This window comes from Sebastes umbrosus, chromosome 11 (assembly GCF_015220745.1).
Source record: "Sebastes umbrosus isolate fSebUmb1 chromosome 11, fSebUmb1.pri, whole genome shotgun sequence".
Lineage (NCBI taxonomy): Eukaryota > Metazoa > Chordata > Actinopteri > Perciformes > Sebastidae > Sebastes > Sebastes umbrosus.
The window spans coordinates 16659659-16678661 of NC_051279.1; the positions used below are offsets into that span (position 1 = coordinate 16659659).

The window sequence follows — 19003 nt, forward strand, 5'->3', positions numbered from 1 at the left end:
CAGTGATCGACGCCCAGCCTTATGTGACCTCCCAGGGCTACGCTCAAAGTGTGGGTGCCCCTGTACCGCCACAGGTGTACATGGCTCACATTTCTGCCCCAGATGGGTATGGTTCAGAGATGGGAGGGAACCAGGCCTACAGCTACGCTCCCTCGCAGAACTACGCTCCGTCGCAAAGCTACGCTCCGTCGCAGAGCTACGCACCCTCGCAGAGCTACGCACCATCTCAGGGCTACGCATCCAGCTACGCAGGCCAACGCTACTCCTCCCGCTCACGGATGTCTGCCATAGAGATCGACATCCCCGTGCTGACACAGGGACAGTAAGAGAAGAGAGGCTGATATCGTCAGCACATTGAAGGCTTCTGTCCATTAACCTCCATGAAGTAGACCACTGATAAAGCTAACACAGTTTAATAACATGAGAGCTATTTGCAGCCACTAGAGTGATGCAGTCAGTCAGTCTAGGTCTGTAAATTGCTGATTATAGAAGATGAAACCCAGTCAAAAGAACCCTGAGGTTACTATATGAAGGATGACGTTTTATTAAAAACAAAGATCACTAGTGGAAACAACACTGTATTCAGCTTAGTACTGTAAAAAGGGAAGAAAATAAACATTTCCAGCCACAAATACTGAAAGACACCTCAACCAACTAGCCTTTTTCACTGTTTTACCAGCAGAGAAGGACCACTTAACAATAGCTCCTAACTTGCTGAAGTGGCCAATGGACCAGCTTACTAACTACAAGCAAAATGAAAGTAGCATTTGTGAATGAATATAAATTCCCACTCTTGATTTTAGACTAAAGAAGCCCCGATGATGGCTGCCAAAAAGCGAGTTTCTGTTACATTTGTTTATGTTGGACACATTATATTCATACTCAAATGACCTGTCACATTTGTGTAAAGCTTACAGTATGAAAGTCTTCTGTTATCACTACTGAACAAAACTTTATATTACGTGGTTCTAGATGGACAACTATTAACTAACTCACCTGTTGATATCCTTGTTGTGTAACATAGAATTGTTAATGTCACTTTGCCCTGTGAAGAGCAGCTGTTTTAATGCACTAATTATGTGAATACTGTGCCAGTGTACGTTGCCTTTGTTCACTTTGTTATAGCCTTGAGTATTTTCTAACATATTACTTAATCATTTCTTTTTCCGAATTGTTAATGTCAAAAAACTGTGGCACTAAGAAATGTGTTAGCCGTGTCAAATGTAATGTACAGATGCACATTTTGATCACTGTGTAGAATTACATTTTAATTATGAACTGTAATGTTAAAAACACTAACAGAAATGAGAAATGAGTGCTGTTCATTTCATCTGCACTCAACATGTCCACTGATGATTAAAACATTTGCCAACTTAGCTGGAAGTGTAACGTTGTCCTGCGGTGGTAGTACTTGTAATTCAGCCAATTTTACAGATTAAGTCTTGCCTTTGCATAATGAGCACTGATCAAAAGTCTAATGCATTCATGTTATTCTACAACGTTGAGGTCAAATGTTTTTTCTACACTGTCATCTTTTTTTGTTTTTATTAAAACATAAATCACAATGTATGTGTGTGTGCCTGTTTATGTGCTGGGGTAACAACAACAAAGCAAAAATAGACACACCTTTATACTGAAAGAACTCATGTGAGTAATTTATCCATCCTCGCTCATCTGTCAAAAGACTAAGATGTGAAACTGAGCAACATTTCAGACTGAATTACAAACTGGAAAAGAGAGTCGGCTCATATCTACTCCGGTGATGATTTCAGCTGGTTGTCTCCACATTAACAGTTTAATTGATAAATTGTTAGCTTGTGAGGTTCTGGTTTCCCAGAAATGTATCGCTATAAAATGACATCCTTCCTTCCGTAATCTCGTCATGATGACTTGATTCATTGAGGGATATTAAAGTTGTTCATATGCGTCGACCAGTGATGCTAAGGCTATGTTTACACTGCCTGGTACCCTTTTGGTTTGTTTTACATTTGCATTGTGCACTTTGCCTATAGGTGACTAACAGTAAAAGTTCATTCATAAAGGTTGTATTTATGTTGTACAGGTGTTCATCTACTTTTCATAATGTCACGCAACTGAATGTTAGCAGCTTCATTCCCAATTTATAATAAATTCTGCGTAGGTTTATGGTAAGAGCTACATTTGTTGAGCTGTTCAGTCTAGTGAGACAAATAGTTGAGCTGTTCAGAATCAGTATTTCTGATATTCAGACATTAAGGAGCTTGAAGTAGGGCTGTCAAAGTTAACGTGATAATAATGCATTAACGTTTTGAAAATAAACTCACTGACAGTCGCCCTGAACTTTGTGCTCTGTGGGTAAATATTTAAGTTTTCACATCGGAGGCTCCAGAGAGAAACCAGAGCCAATTAAGAACAGTGAGCACTCAATTAAAATGAATCTTTTAGCGCTCTGGTGTATTGTCTTATCTTTGATATAGTCCTAGTGGATTAACAGCCACCGGCCTAAACTGCTGCTGCCATAATTGAAGCCAACTCCTGCTTTGATGTGACAGTTTCATATTGACTGACAATTTAGTGGCTGATGATTAATAAGACCATATGACATAGCTGCTTTTGCAATAATTGTAGCAGCAGTTACTCCTGAATTAACTGTTATAATAATAATTTCCTTGACCGGTTGTCTTCTTTGTTCCCATCAAAAAAATACAACCACAGCCTATAGACGCGGCAGGGAGTGTGGCGAGATGGAGATTAAGGGTCTAAACACAGATGGCTGTCATATGTCGTGCTACAAAGAGACGGGGGCGGAGCCTGCGTTGCCAGGGGAGATGGTACCTCAGACACAGACTACTGGCTCATGAATATAAAGCTGGGAGGGGTAACATGTTTTCATATTCGCTCTGTCTGCATGTGTGAATGAACTGGTCCAGGTTTAGTAACATGAGGTTGGCTTGAGGCCACAGGGAGACCCCCCTCTTTTTTTAAATCCCATCAGCTCCAACTCGCACTGAGCTTCTTTCCCAGCTTGAGCTAGTATAAAAAAAAATCCTCCTCTTGGCACCTAACGCACACACCACCCCCCACCCTCAACACATCCCTTCCTCCACCCTTCAACTCCCCCACCCCCTCTTCCTCACTCATCCTCCCAGGTTTGGGAATATTTTACAGAAATATAGAAATGCTAACAGTCTAAAAAGAAGAGATATTAAATTTGAAAGTCTTTTAAACAGAGAAAATCCACAAATTCTCACATTTGAGAAAGCTGGAATCAGAGTGTAATTTTTAGTCCAGACTGAAATATCTCAACTATTTGAAGGATTAAGATGATTTTTTTTTTTTTACAGACATTCATGGTGTCCAGAGGATGAATTTTAATAGCTCAGGTCAAAAATCACTTTGTCCAATACACGTACAAAACTAACACTCCCATCAGCCTCAGCCGTATTATGTGTTTAGTGCTGATTAGCAAATGTTATACAGTATGTACTGCATACTAATCATCATAGTATAGGCTACTGTTTTAGCAGTTAGTATACAAAGAAATGCACCTTAAGCTTCACAAATAGAAAGCAAAATGTCTTTATCAAGATTGATTACTTATTTTTTATTCCCAAGATCTTTCTGAAGCTGTTTCACCACCATCCACAATTCATTTATAAGTACCGTAGGCCTATATAGTTTTTTTCCAGCTATGAGCAATTCCTCCATTTCCTTTGTGTATATTGCATTGTGGGAGAATAGTGTCCATCCGCAGCGCAGTTGATCGATTATTTAGTATTAGTAGATAGAAAGATAGATATTTATTAGTCCTTTTGGAAATTCCTCATGTGCCATACATCAGATCAATAAACAGACAATTATAAAACCACAGACAGCCTCAAAAACCTCAACATGAGCCTACTTTACACCCGTTCACCACATCATTAAAGTGCTCTATATAAGGGCTGCATGATTATGGCCAAAATGATAATCACGATTAATTTCTTCAATATTGTGTTCATGATTATTTTTCACGATTATTCTTTGATTTTAGCGACAGCATTTTTTTAATTTCACTTTCACATTAAAATAAACAGAGCACTGTTTTCACTTCCATGCTGTACTACATTCCTGTTAATGTACAAATTAGAGCGGCACGATGATGGAAAAAACTGACATTGCAATACGTTTTTTCTGCTATATACATTGCAATATGAAAAACTACAGGAATATTCACCCTACCTCTTTGTTAGCTACTTTTTAAAGTTAAATGCTTCAATCTGGTGCACTTTGAGAGCAAAATTAGCAACATTAAGAGCTAGATAAACAATTTTATGCTTTCAATTGAATCAAAACAGATAATATCTATACCCAAAAGTGAAGCCAAAACATCTTGATCACCGGCTGCCGGCTGGCTGCTAGTTTAGGTAGCACTTGATTTGATATGCAGTAGAGTTTTCTATGAGCAGAACACGCATTTTAAACGTCAATACTGCAGACAATCACGTTCATTTAACTGTCGGAAGCCAAAATTGTGATTGCGATTAATATTCGATTAATTGTGCTGCCCTACTCTATATCATAAAGGTGCAGCATCCTCACAAACAGAGGTTCAATCATTTTTGTTTCACACTTTGTTCAACAATGGGACAAGCTGCTTTGTTGCTTGATAAATGACTTAAGCAATTAATCGTTTATAATGATCATACTGATTTGTCTTGGTCTTTTTTTGCCTTCAAAGTTTAAATGTGCTGCAACACTGAACTCTTGGTCACTGCACCATCAACAAATCACAGCAGCACTGTACTTTGTCTCCGTCCTCACTGAAAGTGAATAGTCAGAGCTGTTGGGATGTAGCCACAGGGGCCCTGAGGTGCAGGTGGGGTTGGAAAGGTGTCCAAAAAAAACAAGAGGGCTAAACATATGGTGTTTGCTGCATATGCAAGTCAGCATCACACATCCTCGCTCCAAGTTTTCTGCACGCACACGCTCACGCAGACACTTACACGATCAAGAAGTGCAAGATTTATCAGCCACGTAGCGCCCGGGTACATCACGTTCTTAGCTTGTGGACTTTAATTTTGCCGCTCTGCATTGCTCACAACTGTAGTCTACTTGTTCACAACCCCATTTACAAAACACAAGAAGACACTTTAAAACAAGTTCAGCTGCATAAGTGACGAGAGCAGCTTGTTCAGGACACACTTAGCTAATGTCCTGCATAACTTTTTCTGCCTTGGCGGAAGAAGGGCAGATGGATTTACCATATGGCCGACAGGAGCCATGCCGACTCTATCTATCTCAACACACCCCATGACTCCTGCCATGTTGTTTTTTCACTTTCAACTAGATCATAACAGCCGGAATTAGTGGTGCATAACGGCACACAACGCCTCTGCATTTAATGCTACTGACCAAAGTGGCTGTTTCAGATTATAAGGAGAACATGACTGAGCAAACAAGCTTTTAAAAAGGGCGAGCCCTCTAAAATCAACTCAAAAGCACAGAATGTTCTGTGTGTATGTGTGTGTGTGTGTGTGTGTGTGTGTGTGTGTGTGTGTGTGTGTGTTGATACACTGATACATGAGGAGCACTTAGGGTATTGCAGCAAACATCTGTGTGACAAAAATGAGAGGACAACTTGCAGACCAAGCAGACTGTCAAAGAGATACATAGACTGAGAGTGAAATAGAGAAAGAGATACACCGAGAGGAGCCCAGAGATACAGAGGAGGGGGAGAGACAGTCACGGTGGACCGTCGCCCGCAGGGAGCAGACTTCCAGAGCTCAGTTTGCTGACAAACTGACAGCTATTGCTGGACTCGGGGACAGCGCTGTACCCGGCATTGTCATGCAGACAGGATTGCTTCACCTAAAATGCCAAAAGCAACACTTTGTGGCAATGGAGCTACGCGCCAAATATTTTCCAAAAACACAAACTACAATACAGGCATGTATGTTTTATATAATTTACGATAAGAAGCATAGATCTTTGAGCCCAGTTGAGATCTGGTGTTTTACAACTAAATGGTGAAACTGTACTGTATGACACACTGGAAGAGGAAGGTAGGAGTAGCGGTAGTAGTAGTAGTAGTAGTAGTAATAGTAGTAGTAGTAGTTGTAATAGTAGTAGTAGTAGTAGTAGGAACAGCAGCAGGAGCAGGAGCAGCAGTAGCGGTAGCGGTAGTAGTAGTAGTAGTAGTGGTAGTAGTAGTAGTAGTAGTAGTAGTAGTGGTAGTAGTAGTAGTAGTAGTAGTAGTAGTAATAGTAGTAGTAGTAGTTGTAATAGTAGTAGTAGTAGTAGTAGTAATAGTAGTAGTAGTAGTAGTAGTGGTAGTAGTAGTAGTAGTAGTAGTAGTAGTAATAGTAGTAGTAGTAGTTGTAATAGTAGTAGTAGTAGTAGTAGTAATAGTACTAGTAGTAGTAGTAGTAATAGTAGTAGTAGTAGTAGTAGTAGTAGTAGTAATAGTAGTAGTAGTAGTTGTAATAGTAGTAGTAGTAGTAGTAGTAATAGTACTAGTAGTAGTAGTAGTAATAGTAGTAGTAGTAGTAGTAGTAGTAGTAGTAATAGTAGTAGTGGTAGTAGTAGTAGTAGTAGTAGTAGTAGTAATAGTAGTAGTAGTAGTAGTAGTAGTAGTAGTAGTAGTGGTAGTAGTAGTAGTAGTAGTAGTAGTAGTAGTAGTAGTAGTAGTAGTTGTAATAGTAGTAGTAGTAGTAGTAGTAATAGTACTAGTAGTAGTAGTAGTAATAGTAGTAGTAGTAGTAGTAGTAGTAGTAGTAATAGTAGTAGTGGTAGTAGTAGTAGTAGTAGTAGTAGTAGTATAAGTAGTAGGAACAGCAGCAGGAGCAGGAGCAGCAGTAGCGGTAGTAGTAGTAGTAGTAGTTATAGTAGTAGTGGTAGTAGTAGTAGTAGTAGTAATAGTAGTAGTAGTAGTAGTAGTAGTAGTAGTAGTAATAGTAGAAGTAGTAGGAACAGCAGCAGGAGCAGGAGCAGCAGTAGCGGTAGTAGGAGTAGTAGTAGTAGTAGTAGTAGTAGTGGTAGTAGTGGTAGTAGTAGTAGTGGTAGTAGTAGTAGTAGTGGTAGTAGTAGTAGTAGTAGTAGTAGTAGTAGTGATAGTAGTAGTAGTAGTAGTGGTAGAGGCAGTAGGAGCAGCAGTAGCAGTAGCGGTAGTAGTAGCAGTAGTAGTAGTAGTAGTAGTAGTAGTAGTAGTAATAGTAGTAGTAGTAGTAGTAGTAGTAGTAGTGGTAGTAGTAGTAGTAGTAGTAGTAGTAGTAGTGATAGTAGTAGTAGTAGTAGTGGTAGAGGCAGTAGGAGCAGCAGTAGCAGTAGCGGTAGTAGTAGCAGTAGTAGTAGTAGTAGTAGTAGTAGTAGTAATAGTAGTAGTAGTAGTAGTAGTAGTAGTAGTAGTAGTGGTAGTAGTAGTAGTGGTAGAGGCAGTAGGAGCAGCGGTAGTAGTAGCGGTAGTAGTAGCAGTAGTAGTAGTAGTAGTAGTAGTAGTAGTAATAGTAGTAGTAGTAGTAGTAGTAGTAGTAGTAGTAGTAGTGGTAGTAGTAGTAGTAGTGGTAGAGGCAGTAGGAGCAGCGGTAGTAGTAGTAGTAGCAGCAGCAGCAGGAATGCTGCATTCCCCCAATTACGTTTCGAGGGAAACGTATTTTCTCCCGGATTACTGTTGCAGTTTTAAACAGTTTTAAACACATGGTTAATGTTGTAAATTGAAACAAAACAAAACAACCAATGCAACAAAACTACTTAGTAAAGTTTAGTAAAAAAAAAAAACATCATGGTTTGGCTTAAAATGACTACGACATTGAAACAAAACGAAACAAAAATGCAACACAACTACTTCGTTGCAACAAAAATAAGTGAACAGTGACTTTTAGTTTCACACGGGACACCAACAGCCGTCTCCGGGGGTAAAGTCCTGTGTGTGTTTCCATCCAAACGTAATTGAGATTGCAGTTTAGTTGTATGGGAAGGTAAAATTAGGGGACCGGGCTGATTTTGTACGTAACATCTGCAACTGAAAAGTAACTAAAGCTGTCAAATAAATGTTGTGGAGGATGAAGAAGTAAGAAAAATTTAGGCTTGTAGCTTTAAATAATTTTCATCTTTGTATATGTGCTACCACAGGATGTCTTGCCGTATTTTTTATATTTGATATGCAGCAGTGCATTGGCCAGATGTTTGGCATGACAACTAGTGAAGAATCACTTCCAGTTTTTATGTGCATTTTATGTCACTGAGCCTGTGTGAATAACCAAAAAAAAGACTCCCAAGATACTGTATCTCTGAAGACGAGTGCTGCAGTTAAGATCTCTCTCTCATCGCTTGAATAATTCAGTCTCTCCAGAAAACGCTGGAGAGGGCTGACGGAGGCAGAGAGGATACGAAGAAGAGGCCAGAAGAGGAGGGAGTCAAAGAAGAAGTGGAGGGGAGGAGAGAGACGTGACATAATGTGAAATAAGCATAGTGGGCTGAAGCATTGTTTCTCATTCCTTCTCTGTCTATCAAAATAAAATGTTACCTTAGAAACCATTACTTTGTCTTGTTTTACTGTTTCTCTGCAGAAGTTATAATGACAAACAATCTAATTACATTTAATTTGCACCGGCCTCCTTCTCATCCCTCTTTTCTCAGGTAACATTCCTCTTTTCACCCCTCTGTTGCTCTTCACATCTGTCCATCCACTTCATTTCCTCTACCCATTCTTTCAACACCGTTGGCACTAAAACTGTCATATGGGAATGAATCTCAAGCAGCTCTGTTTGCCAGGCTATCTTGTCTCCAGACACACACTTCTTCTGGACGTTTTAATTAGAGCAGAATGGACAGACACACACACACACACACACACACACACACACACACACACACACACACTCACAGTATCAGCAGATTGTTCTTTCACTCTCATGCTCAAGGCGTCTTTGGACAATCTCAGATCTGAACTTTCGTTCCGAGCATAATGCTTGTAATTGTTATTATTTAATTGGCTGCAGGCTTTTCTGCTGTCTGCTGGCTTTGTAACCCAGCAAATCTCTCTGTCCTGAGACCAGCGGGCCGCACTCAACGGTTCGACGACTGGTGTGTGATCTGTAACTGATTCTGATTTTTGTCTCAGTCTCAACCTGTTTGAATCCTGTAATAACCAGGAAAACTATTCTCACCATTTAGCATGTGCTGCAGACACAGTCCTTAAGCACAGTATTTTCACGCCAGAGGTTCATTTTCCCCTAACCTGATACGCCAGATGGCTTGTTACACAGAACCATCCGAGAAGCCGTCATTGGAAATTGTTTGGAAAAGGGCAGGCACTTCAAAAAAAGACTCTGTCAATCAAACTCTTGCTGAAGCTAGTCGGAAGAAAACATCACCATCAATACCGTTCTTTGCTCTTTTTTCAATGAAGAAATACTCTCCAGTTCTGATATGCTGATACTGATTCTATCGCAGCATCTACACTAACCTCTTCAGGAGGTTGTTGTTTAGAACCAACAATCGCCTCTCCGTGTCACATCACACAACTATAAGCCACGCCCGTATAGCTGCAGTAGCTTCTCACAGGACGCTGATTGGTCCCTGATCTGGCTTGCTGGACACAAATGCATTACTTGAAGCCTGACACCCCTTCCTAACATACAGCAAGTGAGCAAGCTAGGCGTAGAAAATGATGTAACAATATCTGACCATGGAAAATTCAACAAGGCTGAGAGGCAGCTGGACATGACACGATGGAAGAAAGGAAAATTGATAAATCCACCAAGGGGGAGCCATCACCAGCTCCTACAGAGTACACACATTTCCGTGTAGAGTACTTACATTGCTGCTGCCCTGTCCTCCAGGTTCAATCATGTAGGTGTGATTGCCATCGAAAAACATCCCACTGAAAGAGAGAGAGAGAGAGAGGAGGGCACATCAACACCAGTCGCTGTTGTTTTATTCATCACTAAATGAAATAATGCATCTGAATTCAACTCCTCCTCAACCATCAGCGTGATGGACGAGCCATTTCAGCGCTTGCCCAGAGGGGTTTTATTGTATTCTTATCTTTTGTCAGAATAATAACTGTAGTGCACTCCTATGAGGTGCAATTTTGGACAGAATCCTCTGCTGTATTCCTGCTCTATTTGGCACATGTACGGCTTAGGAGGGGTGGAGGGTAATGTGAAACAAAAGGTCATCCAATCATCTCAGAGATTCCCCCAACACAGCATAACTTAAAGGTCACCGAAGGATTTTATCTCTGGAACAGTAACTAAGAGTTTGAACTGGCTGACCAATGACAACTTAGAAAATCAGTGCAAATCATGATGGTCCTCTCTAACATTTCACTTCACATGCACTTAAAAACTCTAAATACATTCATCACATGAAGGTATGAGAGAGGCCACGACAAACACACGTCATTCTGACCAAGCAATCGTTTTAAACAGTCAGGGATCAATTTGTCATTTAGCAACTGGTTGAAGGTCTTCTTGCGTCCGCCAACAGCGTGTGCGCATGTGCACAGAAATGGACGTCATCCAGTAATTAAGTTTATCTGAAGCTTTTAGAAGATTGGTCGGGTCAAACTGTAAAGTCGTGAGGGTAAACACTGCAGGAACACGCAATTCGTCCTCTCTGCCAACTGTCTCTGCCTTTTTTTCTATCTCTTTCTGGCCCTCAACACAAAGAAATCACCTTCAACATTGGTCCAACATTGCACTTACAGCAGATTACACACACAGAAAAAAGAAAGTAAACACCGATCAAAGTGTATATTACTGTGTACCCCCTTTGTTCTGTTTGTGTTTCCCTGTATTGTTTTGTTTGTCCATTCAATATTTTTTGTCATTGTGAAATTGAAAACTGTAAATATATCTTAAATAAAGAAAGTGTATTTGGGTAAATCAGTATGGAGTAGAATGTAACATGTAACCTTTATTGTAAGTTCACAAAAGAAACATGTGATGCTGATTTCAACTGTGTTTTCTGAACTTTAAAGGACCTGAAAACCTACTTTCTCAATCAAACTCTTCATAACTGACATATAAGGATGTTTTTTTCCCATACTTTACCTTTGATTGTAGCTTATTTAGTCATGAATTTCAATGTTATAGACTAGAGAAATACTTCTATAATCAATATGTTTTGATAATAACAATGTATCAAATGACAATGTGAAAGGGATCGCTCGTAGTGATAAACCTACAGAGATTTATCACCTGAATCTGCAGCTCTCCTCGGCTTTACGGAGCTTTATAATGAGTTTCAGCTCAACTTTTCTGTTTTGGTTCACTCTCACACTTTAAAGCTAAGCTACACTACATCATTTTGCACTAGTGGTTGTTCTGAATTAAAAGCAGATTTTAACAGTCTCTAAATTTTAACTTTTATGGGAAATCATGTAATGTTCAGGCTGGTCATTTCTTAATCAGTAGGAGGTTTTGCATTTCAGTCACAGATGTAGAACACGGAGGATGCGCTAAATATGAACATGAGTCAATGGTTAACTGTCTGCCGAAAGCACTATCCTGCTGTATGCTGTTAATACCCTATTGTATTGCAGGGTAAAGTTTCTGAGTGTGTGTGTGTGTGTGTGTGTGTGTGTGTAAGAGACAGAGAGAGAGAAAGATGAGAGAGCAGGATGTATATTATGATAAATACCTGACTCAGCAAAAGGGAAATACTCTGCCTCTAATGTCTAACCCCTCGACACCACTGTGCACTCCCTTATCTCCCTCACTCTCACTGTCTCTCTCTCACCCACGTACACACACACACACACACACACACACACACACACACACACACACACACACACACAAAAGAAAATGAGTGCACGCAGGGCATACTATGGGTGTGTCTCTGTCTCCTTTATAATGTCAGCTTGTGTATTTCTTTCCACATTTAAAAAAATAATCAGGAATAAAAAAAACCAAACTTGAGATTTCAAATAAATCTTACTTCCATTAAAAATATACTACAACTTCTAATATTACTGCAACATATAATAAAAATACAGGCATGACAGAAATATTATAACATGCTACACTAATGTTTGGACTAATTTAAAGTCAGGAATCAAAATTTTGTCTTTCTAGAAATAACAGATCACATCCTATTCTGTCATATATACAGTGTATAGACTGTATATATATATTTATATTTATATATATATATATATATATGAGACTGTACTGCAACACATTCACCTTGTTTGGGTTTGATTAATTCACGGCCTTGTTTTCATTATTTTGTGTGTTCACTTCTGCCGCTACATAATTTGCTGTGCTGACACATTTTCCAACATGTTGCCACAATCACATGAAATATGCAAACGTGATTATAAGCCTGAGCTTTGTTTAGCTTCTTCAGCAACTATCAATCTGATTCGCCCACTCGCCTTATTAATTAGATGAATTTATTTCTCTGCACTGATTATTTGGTTTATTTAGCCTGACGTTGTGTTGAAGGGAGATATGTTGGACTGAATCAAGCATTAATGAGGCGTAATGGATCGAGAATGATTAGTAATGTTTTCAGAAACAACTGAGAGGGATTATTAGATTAAATAGTTTAAACTGTCAACAATGTGCAGATGTGAACGGTGTTTTAGCAAAATACTTCATAAAGCAAAACACTGTTTCTCTTTCAGGAAATGTGTGGAAGCAACTGTGAAAAACTGTAATACATGCGCATGTTTTACACCTGATTATTCACGGGTGTCTTTTTATGCAAGTGTTGTATTGACATTCAGTACCACAATACATTTTTGCCTCTCTTCTCTTCGTATATACAGTACCTACACACACACATATACTAACTCCTATACAGTGTACATGCATTCCTCCCAGCAGGCCTTGTTTCTGACCCGTCTCTCTGCTTCAGAGCACAAACTTCTAAAAATACCACCGCTAGGAGGAGAAGAGAAGACGTCTGAGCAGCACCTGTCTCTGTGAATGATAACCTGTGCAACGAAAAATGCAGAGAGACAGAGAAGGGCCGGCTAAAACTAATTACTTTGGCCTAATGGATAAATGGGAGCGTGGCCGAGGACCTGGACACACAGAGGCAGCGATGTTGGCTGAAAAACACACACATGCACACGTATAAAGTCACAGAATATTTGTACTTACTGCAATCCGTGACAGGTTGAGACGGCCACGAAGGAGCGAGGGACGTCTCTGACCTTGCCCTGATAGTAGCAGTGCTCTCCACCCTGTGAGCAAAATACAAACACTCACAGATTAAAATCATTCCTCCTAAAATGCATTATACACTCAAACAGAGAGCGAAGTATCCTACTCGCTGCTTTCATTACCACGTTCCATCAGGAAATGAGTTCAGAGCGATCAATCACACAGCATTCATTTGCTAACAAGCACAAGTATGATCTAGTGTAGATATGTGCGTGTACTGTATCTTTATGTGTTTGTGTGGTACTTTGCACTTTGAGCTTAACACATTCACATCCAGCCATCTGTGTGTTAACCGCTCTGTGACTTCTCTGTCCTCCATCCCAACTTCTACCCACAATAGGAAGCCACAGCAGCAGCCGCTAGTAAAAGTTTTTCCATCTCGGTCTCAACTCGCCGTCGACCACTCATACTCTGTCTGTCTATATGCGTGTATGCATTTCTTCTCCTCTCTGCGAGCGTAAACACACATTTATTTTCTATAGACGTGTATGATGTCTAAGTGTCTAAGTGCTCTGCAGGCCATCTCTTCCTGGTCCATTTCTCGCTGCCTAACAGCCATTAGGCAGGAAGCCCGTCTCCCTGAGGAAACGCAGCTTTTATCAGTGGATCAATTCCTGCTCTACAGTCTGATGCTGCGCACAGCAACGCACCGCTACGTCCACTTCTACCTCCAGCTCTCTCCGTGGACTTCATCCCGGACGTGCCCGTCTTATTGGTTTGTGTGAGGATTTTGTTTGGTTTGTTAAACTACATGACCAGAAGTATGTGAGAACCTGAACTACAGACATTATGATGACATTTTCCACAAGTTTTTTGGAACAGGAATTTGCTCCCATTGAGCCATAAGAGCCTTAAAGTGATGTTGTGTAATAAGGCCTGGTTTGCAGTCGGTGTTCCAATGTATCACAAAAATGTTGGGTTTGATGTCAGGGCTCTGTGCACGTCAGCCAAACACGGGACAACATTTTTTATGGACTTTTTCATGGACAAATTGAATTGTCATGCTAAAACAGTAAAGTGCCTTCTCCAAACTGCTGCCATAAAGTTGGAAGCACACAGTGTCTAAATGTTATTATTACACAGCTATGTTGAATACTCAATTCTGATTGGTCAATCACTGCATTCTGTGGTCTGTTATTTTTTTATAGCAGACCGTTGCTATGTATATCAGACTGTTGCTATGGGCGCAGTTCTGATGTTGGACTCTGGTGGACCATTTTTGTGTAAAATTATTGATTTCATAAGTAATTAGCCATGTAATAAGCGGGATAATGTAAAGCTAGCGGGTCATTGTTGTGAAAGAATCCCCTTCAGGGCAATGAGAGACCTCTCCACTCCCTGTCAGGGTGCGGCATTAGTCGATCGACAGAAAATTAATCGCAAACTATTTTAATAATCGATTAATCGTTAAAGTAATTTTTCATGAAGAAATGGTAGAAAATGCTGTTTTCAGCCTCTCAAATATGGAGATTTCCTGCTTTTCTCTGTTTTATATATGGTTTTGGACTGACGAAACAAGACATTTAAAGAAAAAAAATGTATTCGCTCAATCTTAAAAATAATCGATATTGATACATTACATCTTATTTGGAATCTTCACTAAGAAGTTGCTAGACAAACAGTGGAAACCCCAGGAAGTTACTGTGTTGAAACATCCTCCCAGTCCTGCACTTTGTTTTTGTGTGGAGTAAACAAAACAGGCGGGTTTGTTTACTTGTGAGCAGATGTTTCCCTGTGTTTATATTCTTGGTGCTAAACTGAGCAAAGCATCTCTGTGGCTTTATATTTACTGTGCAGACAACTCTCAGCAAGAGAATGAAAAAGTGTATTTCACAAAATGCCAAACTATTCCTTTAAGATTCCCCCTAATTAAAGAGATTAAAGAGCTATTTGAGGTTTACAGGAATTGTAATTATGCTGCATTCACATGGAAACACAGATAACACCTTCTGGACGGCACGGGAAAAACAAATAGTCTGACGAAATGGCAGGACAGCAAAACAAAAAAAACGTATGACGATGTGTTGCTATGGTGATGGAATAAAATATATTAAATTAAATTATTTTGTGTCTGCTATTTTATGTAATTATTGCACGTAGCTATAAAATGCAGTTTTTCTCTATTGTAAGCTTAAACAACTTTCTTCAGTGTGAGGGAGCTACGTAACATCCGGTTGTAAATTCTGTCGAGGAGGACGGCAAAAAGTATTATTATATTAGTTAAATATTTTAACTTTGGTCGACAATACTGTCTATACCGTTGCCGGTATTCTCTGCCGGCCTCACCTAATTTCGCTGTCCTGCTCTCGTCCACTAAAATGACATCCGGTTTGCCGTCTGCCTGATTCCATGTGAATGCAGCATTACACACTTTACAGTTTGTGCTTAGAGAGCTAATGTAGTAAAAAGAGGTCCTCATAAATGTACAGTAATACAAATGTGTGATGAACTCATCATTATTGGAGTGAAATTGCATCAGTCATGCTGAGATTTTTGTTGTTGTTTTTCTCTCAGGCCCAATATGTCACTCTTAGCTATAATCTGTCTCTATATTTCCACATCCAAGCTGGCCAGAACTGACAATTAAGACCGAAGCGTTAAGAGATAACAGCAGTGCATTACTGGTAAGAGAGGGAAGATGGATTGAATATACTGACAGAGAGATAAAACATATGAGTGGGCTGCAACAAAATAAGTTGTATAAGTTAGGTAGATGAACCTAAATGGAGCTACAGATGAAGAGAGAGAGAGAGGTTGGGTAAAGAGACGTAGAGCGAGTGTGAGATGAAGAGACAGTGAGGGGCTATTTATAAGTGGTGCTGTGCTCTACTATCCCAGCGTCTCTCCTCCTCCCCCTGTCGCCCTGAACCTTCTGCTCCACTTCTCATCAAAGCAAGAAACACCCAAAACCCAGCGCCGTGGGTACATCCTCACTGTGTGTGTGTGTGTGTGTGTGTGTGTGTGTGTGTGTGTGTTTTATCTGTGATCTCCTTAGACACCTATAAGAGTAATTAATCATCTAATCTGGACAACACAATGCACAATGAAAAGGTTGAGGTCAGACAGTTGGTAAAACAAGTAGGACACTCTGCCCTCTGAATGTCAGTGAAAGTTTAGCAATTAGATAATGAAGAGGGATAAAGACATACACAAATATATATCTTATTTCACTATTCATGAGACAGAAAGTGGAGTTTATTTGTGCATGTAATCACGCTTGATGTACCACTTTAATACACGGGGCTGCAGGACAATGAAACAATAAACATGTTTCAGCTTTCAGAGGTTTTATCATACTATTTAAAAAAGTACTGATTTATTCCATCAATGCTTTTGTTAACATCTCTGGGTGTATCAGGTCACTGTGAGCACTGCTGAAGATTAATGAGCAGGACTGCTGATGGGAGTTTCTTCATATCCTGCAGAGATGTAATCTGTCCGGTATGGAGAGTTTTAAACAGTATATGGTGTTTATAAAGGTTCATTCTAACTTCTTTTCACTGTCTGATACTTGCTTGGTTATATTGTTTGATTAAAATTGTTAGGACAAAGGGTTGTGATCAATTTCTCTATATTTATATTTACTATATTTAACTTTTCTATGTATAATGCTATGCTATACTACGACTAGTTTAAAAAAACATCTAAAAACCCACTTCTTTAAGTTGGCTTTTCTATAACTCTGTAACTATAATAATTTCCTTTAAAGGGACTATTTGTAACTTTCAGAAATGCTTGTTAACTGCGACACCTGTGGCCTTGAAATCAACGAAAGTCAGCGTCGAGATCGCGCTGGCTCGCTCTAAATAGACATGGACGAGCATCGCTCAAAACAGTGAGGCGACACACGTCAGCTAAAAGCACAATATCACTCTATATTTCAACTGCTTGGCAGTAATGTTAGCTGACCAGACAAAGGTCTCTCCATGAATCACTGCTGATCCCAGTGTTGGCTTTTCCTGCCTCAGCGCAGGCTCAGGCAGCGGGGCTCCTCAACGAGTTACGTTATCGCCTCCCGACCGCAGCCGGCAGCCGCAGGGAGACACCGGCACCCGGTCGGTAACGAGACGACAACGTAACAAGTGGAGGAGCCCCGTCACGTCACAAGACACGGAAAACCTCTGTTGGTCTGGAGGAGCTGCAGCATTTATTTCTGCACAAACGTCCCCTGTGCATTCACTAGATATTCTCAGAGCTAAACTAACTCTTCTGCAGTGTGAAGTGAGCACGCATTCACGTATAGTAGAGGTGGAGCGAGTATGCCAGCACGCGCGCTCTGTCTGAGTGAAGGTAAGCAGGCAGCGGAGACGAGGCTCCGGCCACACGCGAGCACGCATGTGTGGCGACCCGCTACATTTATACACTTAAAAAGTTACAAACAGTCCCTTTAAGTCCAGGGGTTAACCTGTGTGGTAACTGGTTGCAGTATGCTTTCCCTTTTTTTTTTCCTGTATGCGCTTGGTAGTGTATTTTATAGATGTTTTTGTAAAGCACTTATGCACCTGTGTTTAAAAAGGTCATCATTACATTTCTGCTTGAGCAGCTGTTAGATTGTAGTACGGTTTGTTTTCATCATTCATCACAGAATTTTACTCTAAACTACCATTCACACATACAAACACACACCTTGTCTATTGTTGTTGTTTATGTCTGTTTTTATTTTTGCATTATTATTATTTTTGTATTATTATTATGTATTATTATTATTATTATTATTATTTTAATATGGGGATTATCTTATTATACCTGATTTTGTTTGTCTGTTTGTTTCCCTAACAAAAAAAGGAGAAAAATGTTTTCCTGTACTTATATATATAAAATGTTGTTTTTTATGTGAAAACTAATAAACAAAGTGGGAAAAAAGGTGCTATATATATATAAAGTTTTACTTACTTACTATAATGTTTTTCATCTGTTTTCACTCATCACTTTTTAATAGTGTTGGAACTACGGAGCAAATTAGCTGTTATGCTAACCCCTGCACATTTACATTTTTTAAATGTCTGTGCTGAATAATGTGCATTGTACCCTGCAAATAAACAATTATAAACAAAAATGTTGCATCAAGGTGATGACGTATCTTGATTTCTCAAGCATTTCATTTGGTGAATTGGCCAAAAACAGGCACTCCTGTCCTGCATTCATTGCAATAAACTCTAACTGTGGACAGAAAGCAAGAACTGCTACCACGTTTAGCAGTGCGGTGTGTACTACCTGTATTACCTATGTACTACATGAGCAGAGATGATTCTGAGGTGGACCTGTTAGAACAGCTGCTGTGTTACGATGACCTTCGACCTCTACAGTGAGCAGAGAATCAAAAAGCAGCTTGTCTCATATTAACCTTCCTGAACCATTAATAAAGAAGCAAAGTGCCTCTTGTTCTTGCCACTATTTAAAACAGAAAGCATGACATCAGAGTTTGCAGACAGTACATTCTGGAGATTCATCTACAAGGTGAATTAATTACGAGTGACTATATCACACAATATGTGGTGTAATAGTTTGGATCATTCTCTGTAAAGTATCTAATATCTCACTAATCTTCTGCTTAGCTGGATAAATCCTTAACATTATAATCCCCCCACTTATGTGATATAACATGACGGCTCAGTGGGTGTCCTGTAACTGAAGTCCAGATTTCAGAGGATTATCACAGCAATCTTAATTTCATGTCAGTTAAAGGTTTCGGCCACTTTGGTCCTCTGGATCTAAGCTGAACGAAGACTGGGTAGCAGGATGAGCTGTGATTTCTGTGTGTGTGTGCAAAGTAAAACATTGATTAACCAATAAAAGGCTCAGGGAGGGAGAAGAACCTGTGCGGTCTGCAGGAAATTACAACCGTACAACTCACAGCTGGCAAC

At 39.8% G+C, this 19003-nt stretch overlaps 2 protein-coding genes across 4 annotated transcripts in view; one reads left to right on the forward strand and one right to left on the reverse strand.

Moving 5' to 3' along the window:
- cldn12 (claudin 12) overlaps positions 1-1567 on the forward strand; it is a 4368-nt gene extending 2801 nt beyond the window's left edge. The window contains exon 3 of the mRNA XM_037784185.1: positions 1-1567. This exon is cut by the window's left edge and continues 523 nt beyond it. Coding sequence (XP_037640113.1) covers positions 1-326 — 326 coding nt within the window. The 3' untranslated portion in view covers positions 327-1567.
- The window catches only part of adam22 (ADAM metallopeptidase domain 22), a 74180-nt gene that overhangs the window by 30812 nt on the left and 24365 nt on the right, over positions 1-19003 (reverse strand). For all 3 annotated transcript variants that reach the window (XM_037784183.1, XM_037784181.1, XM_037784182.1), the window contains exons 5-6: positions 13077-13159; positions 9778-9841 (exon numbers count right to left, since the gene is read on the reverse strand). In XM_037784183.1, coding sequence (XP_037640111.1) covers positions 9778-9841; positions 13077-13159 — 147 coding nt within the window. The remainder of the gene's footprint in view (positions 1-9777; positions 9842-13076; positions 13160-19003) is intronic.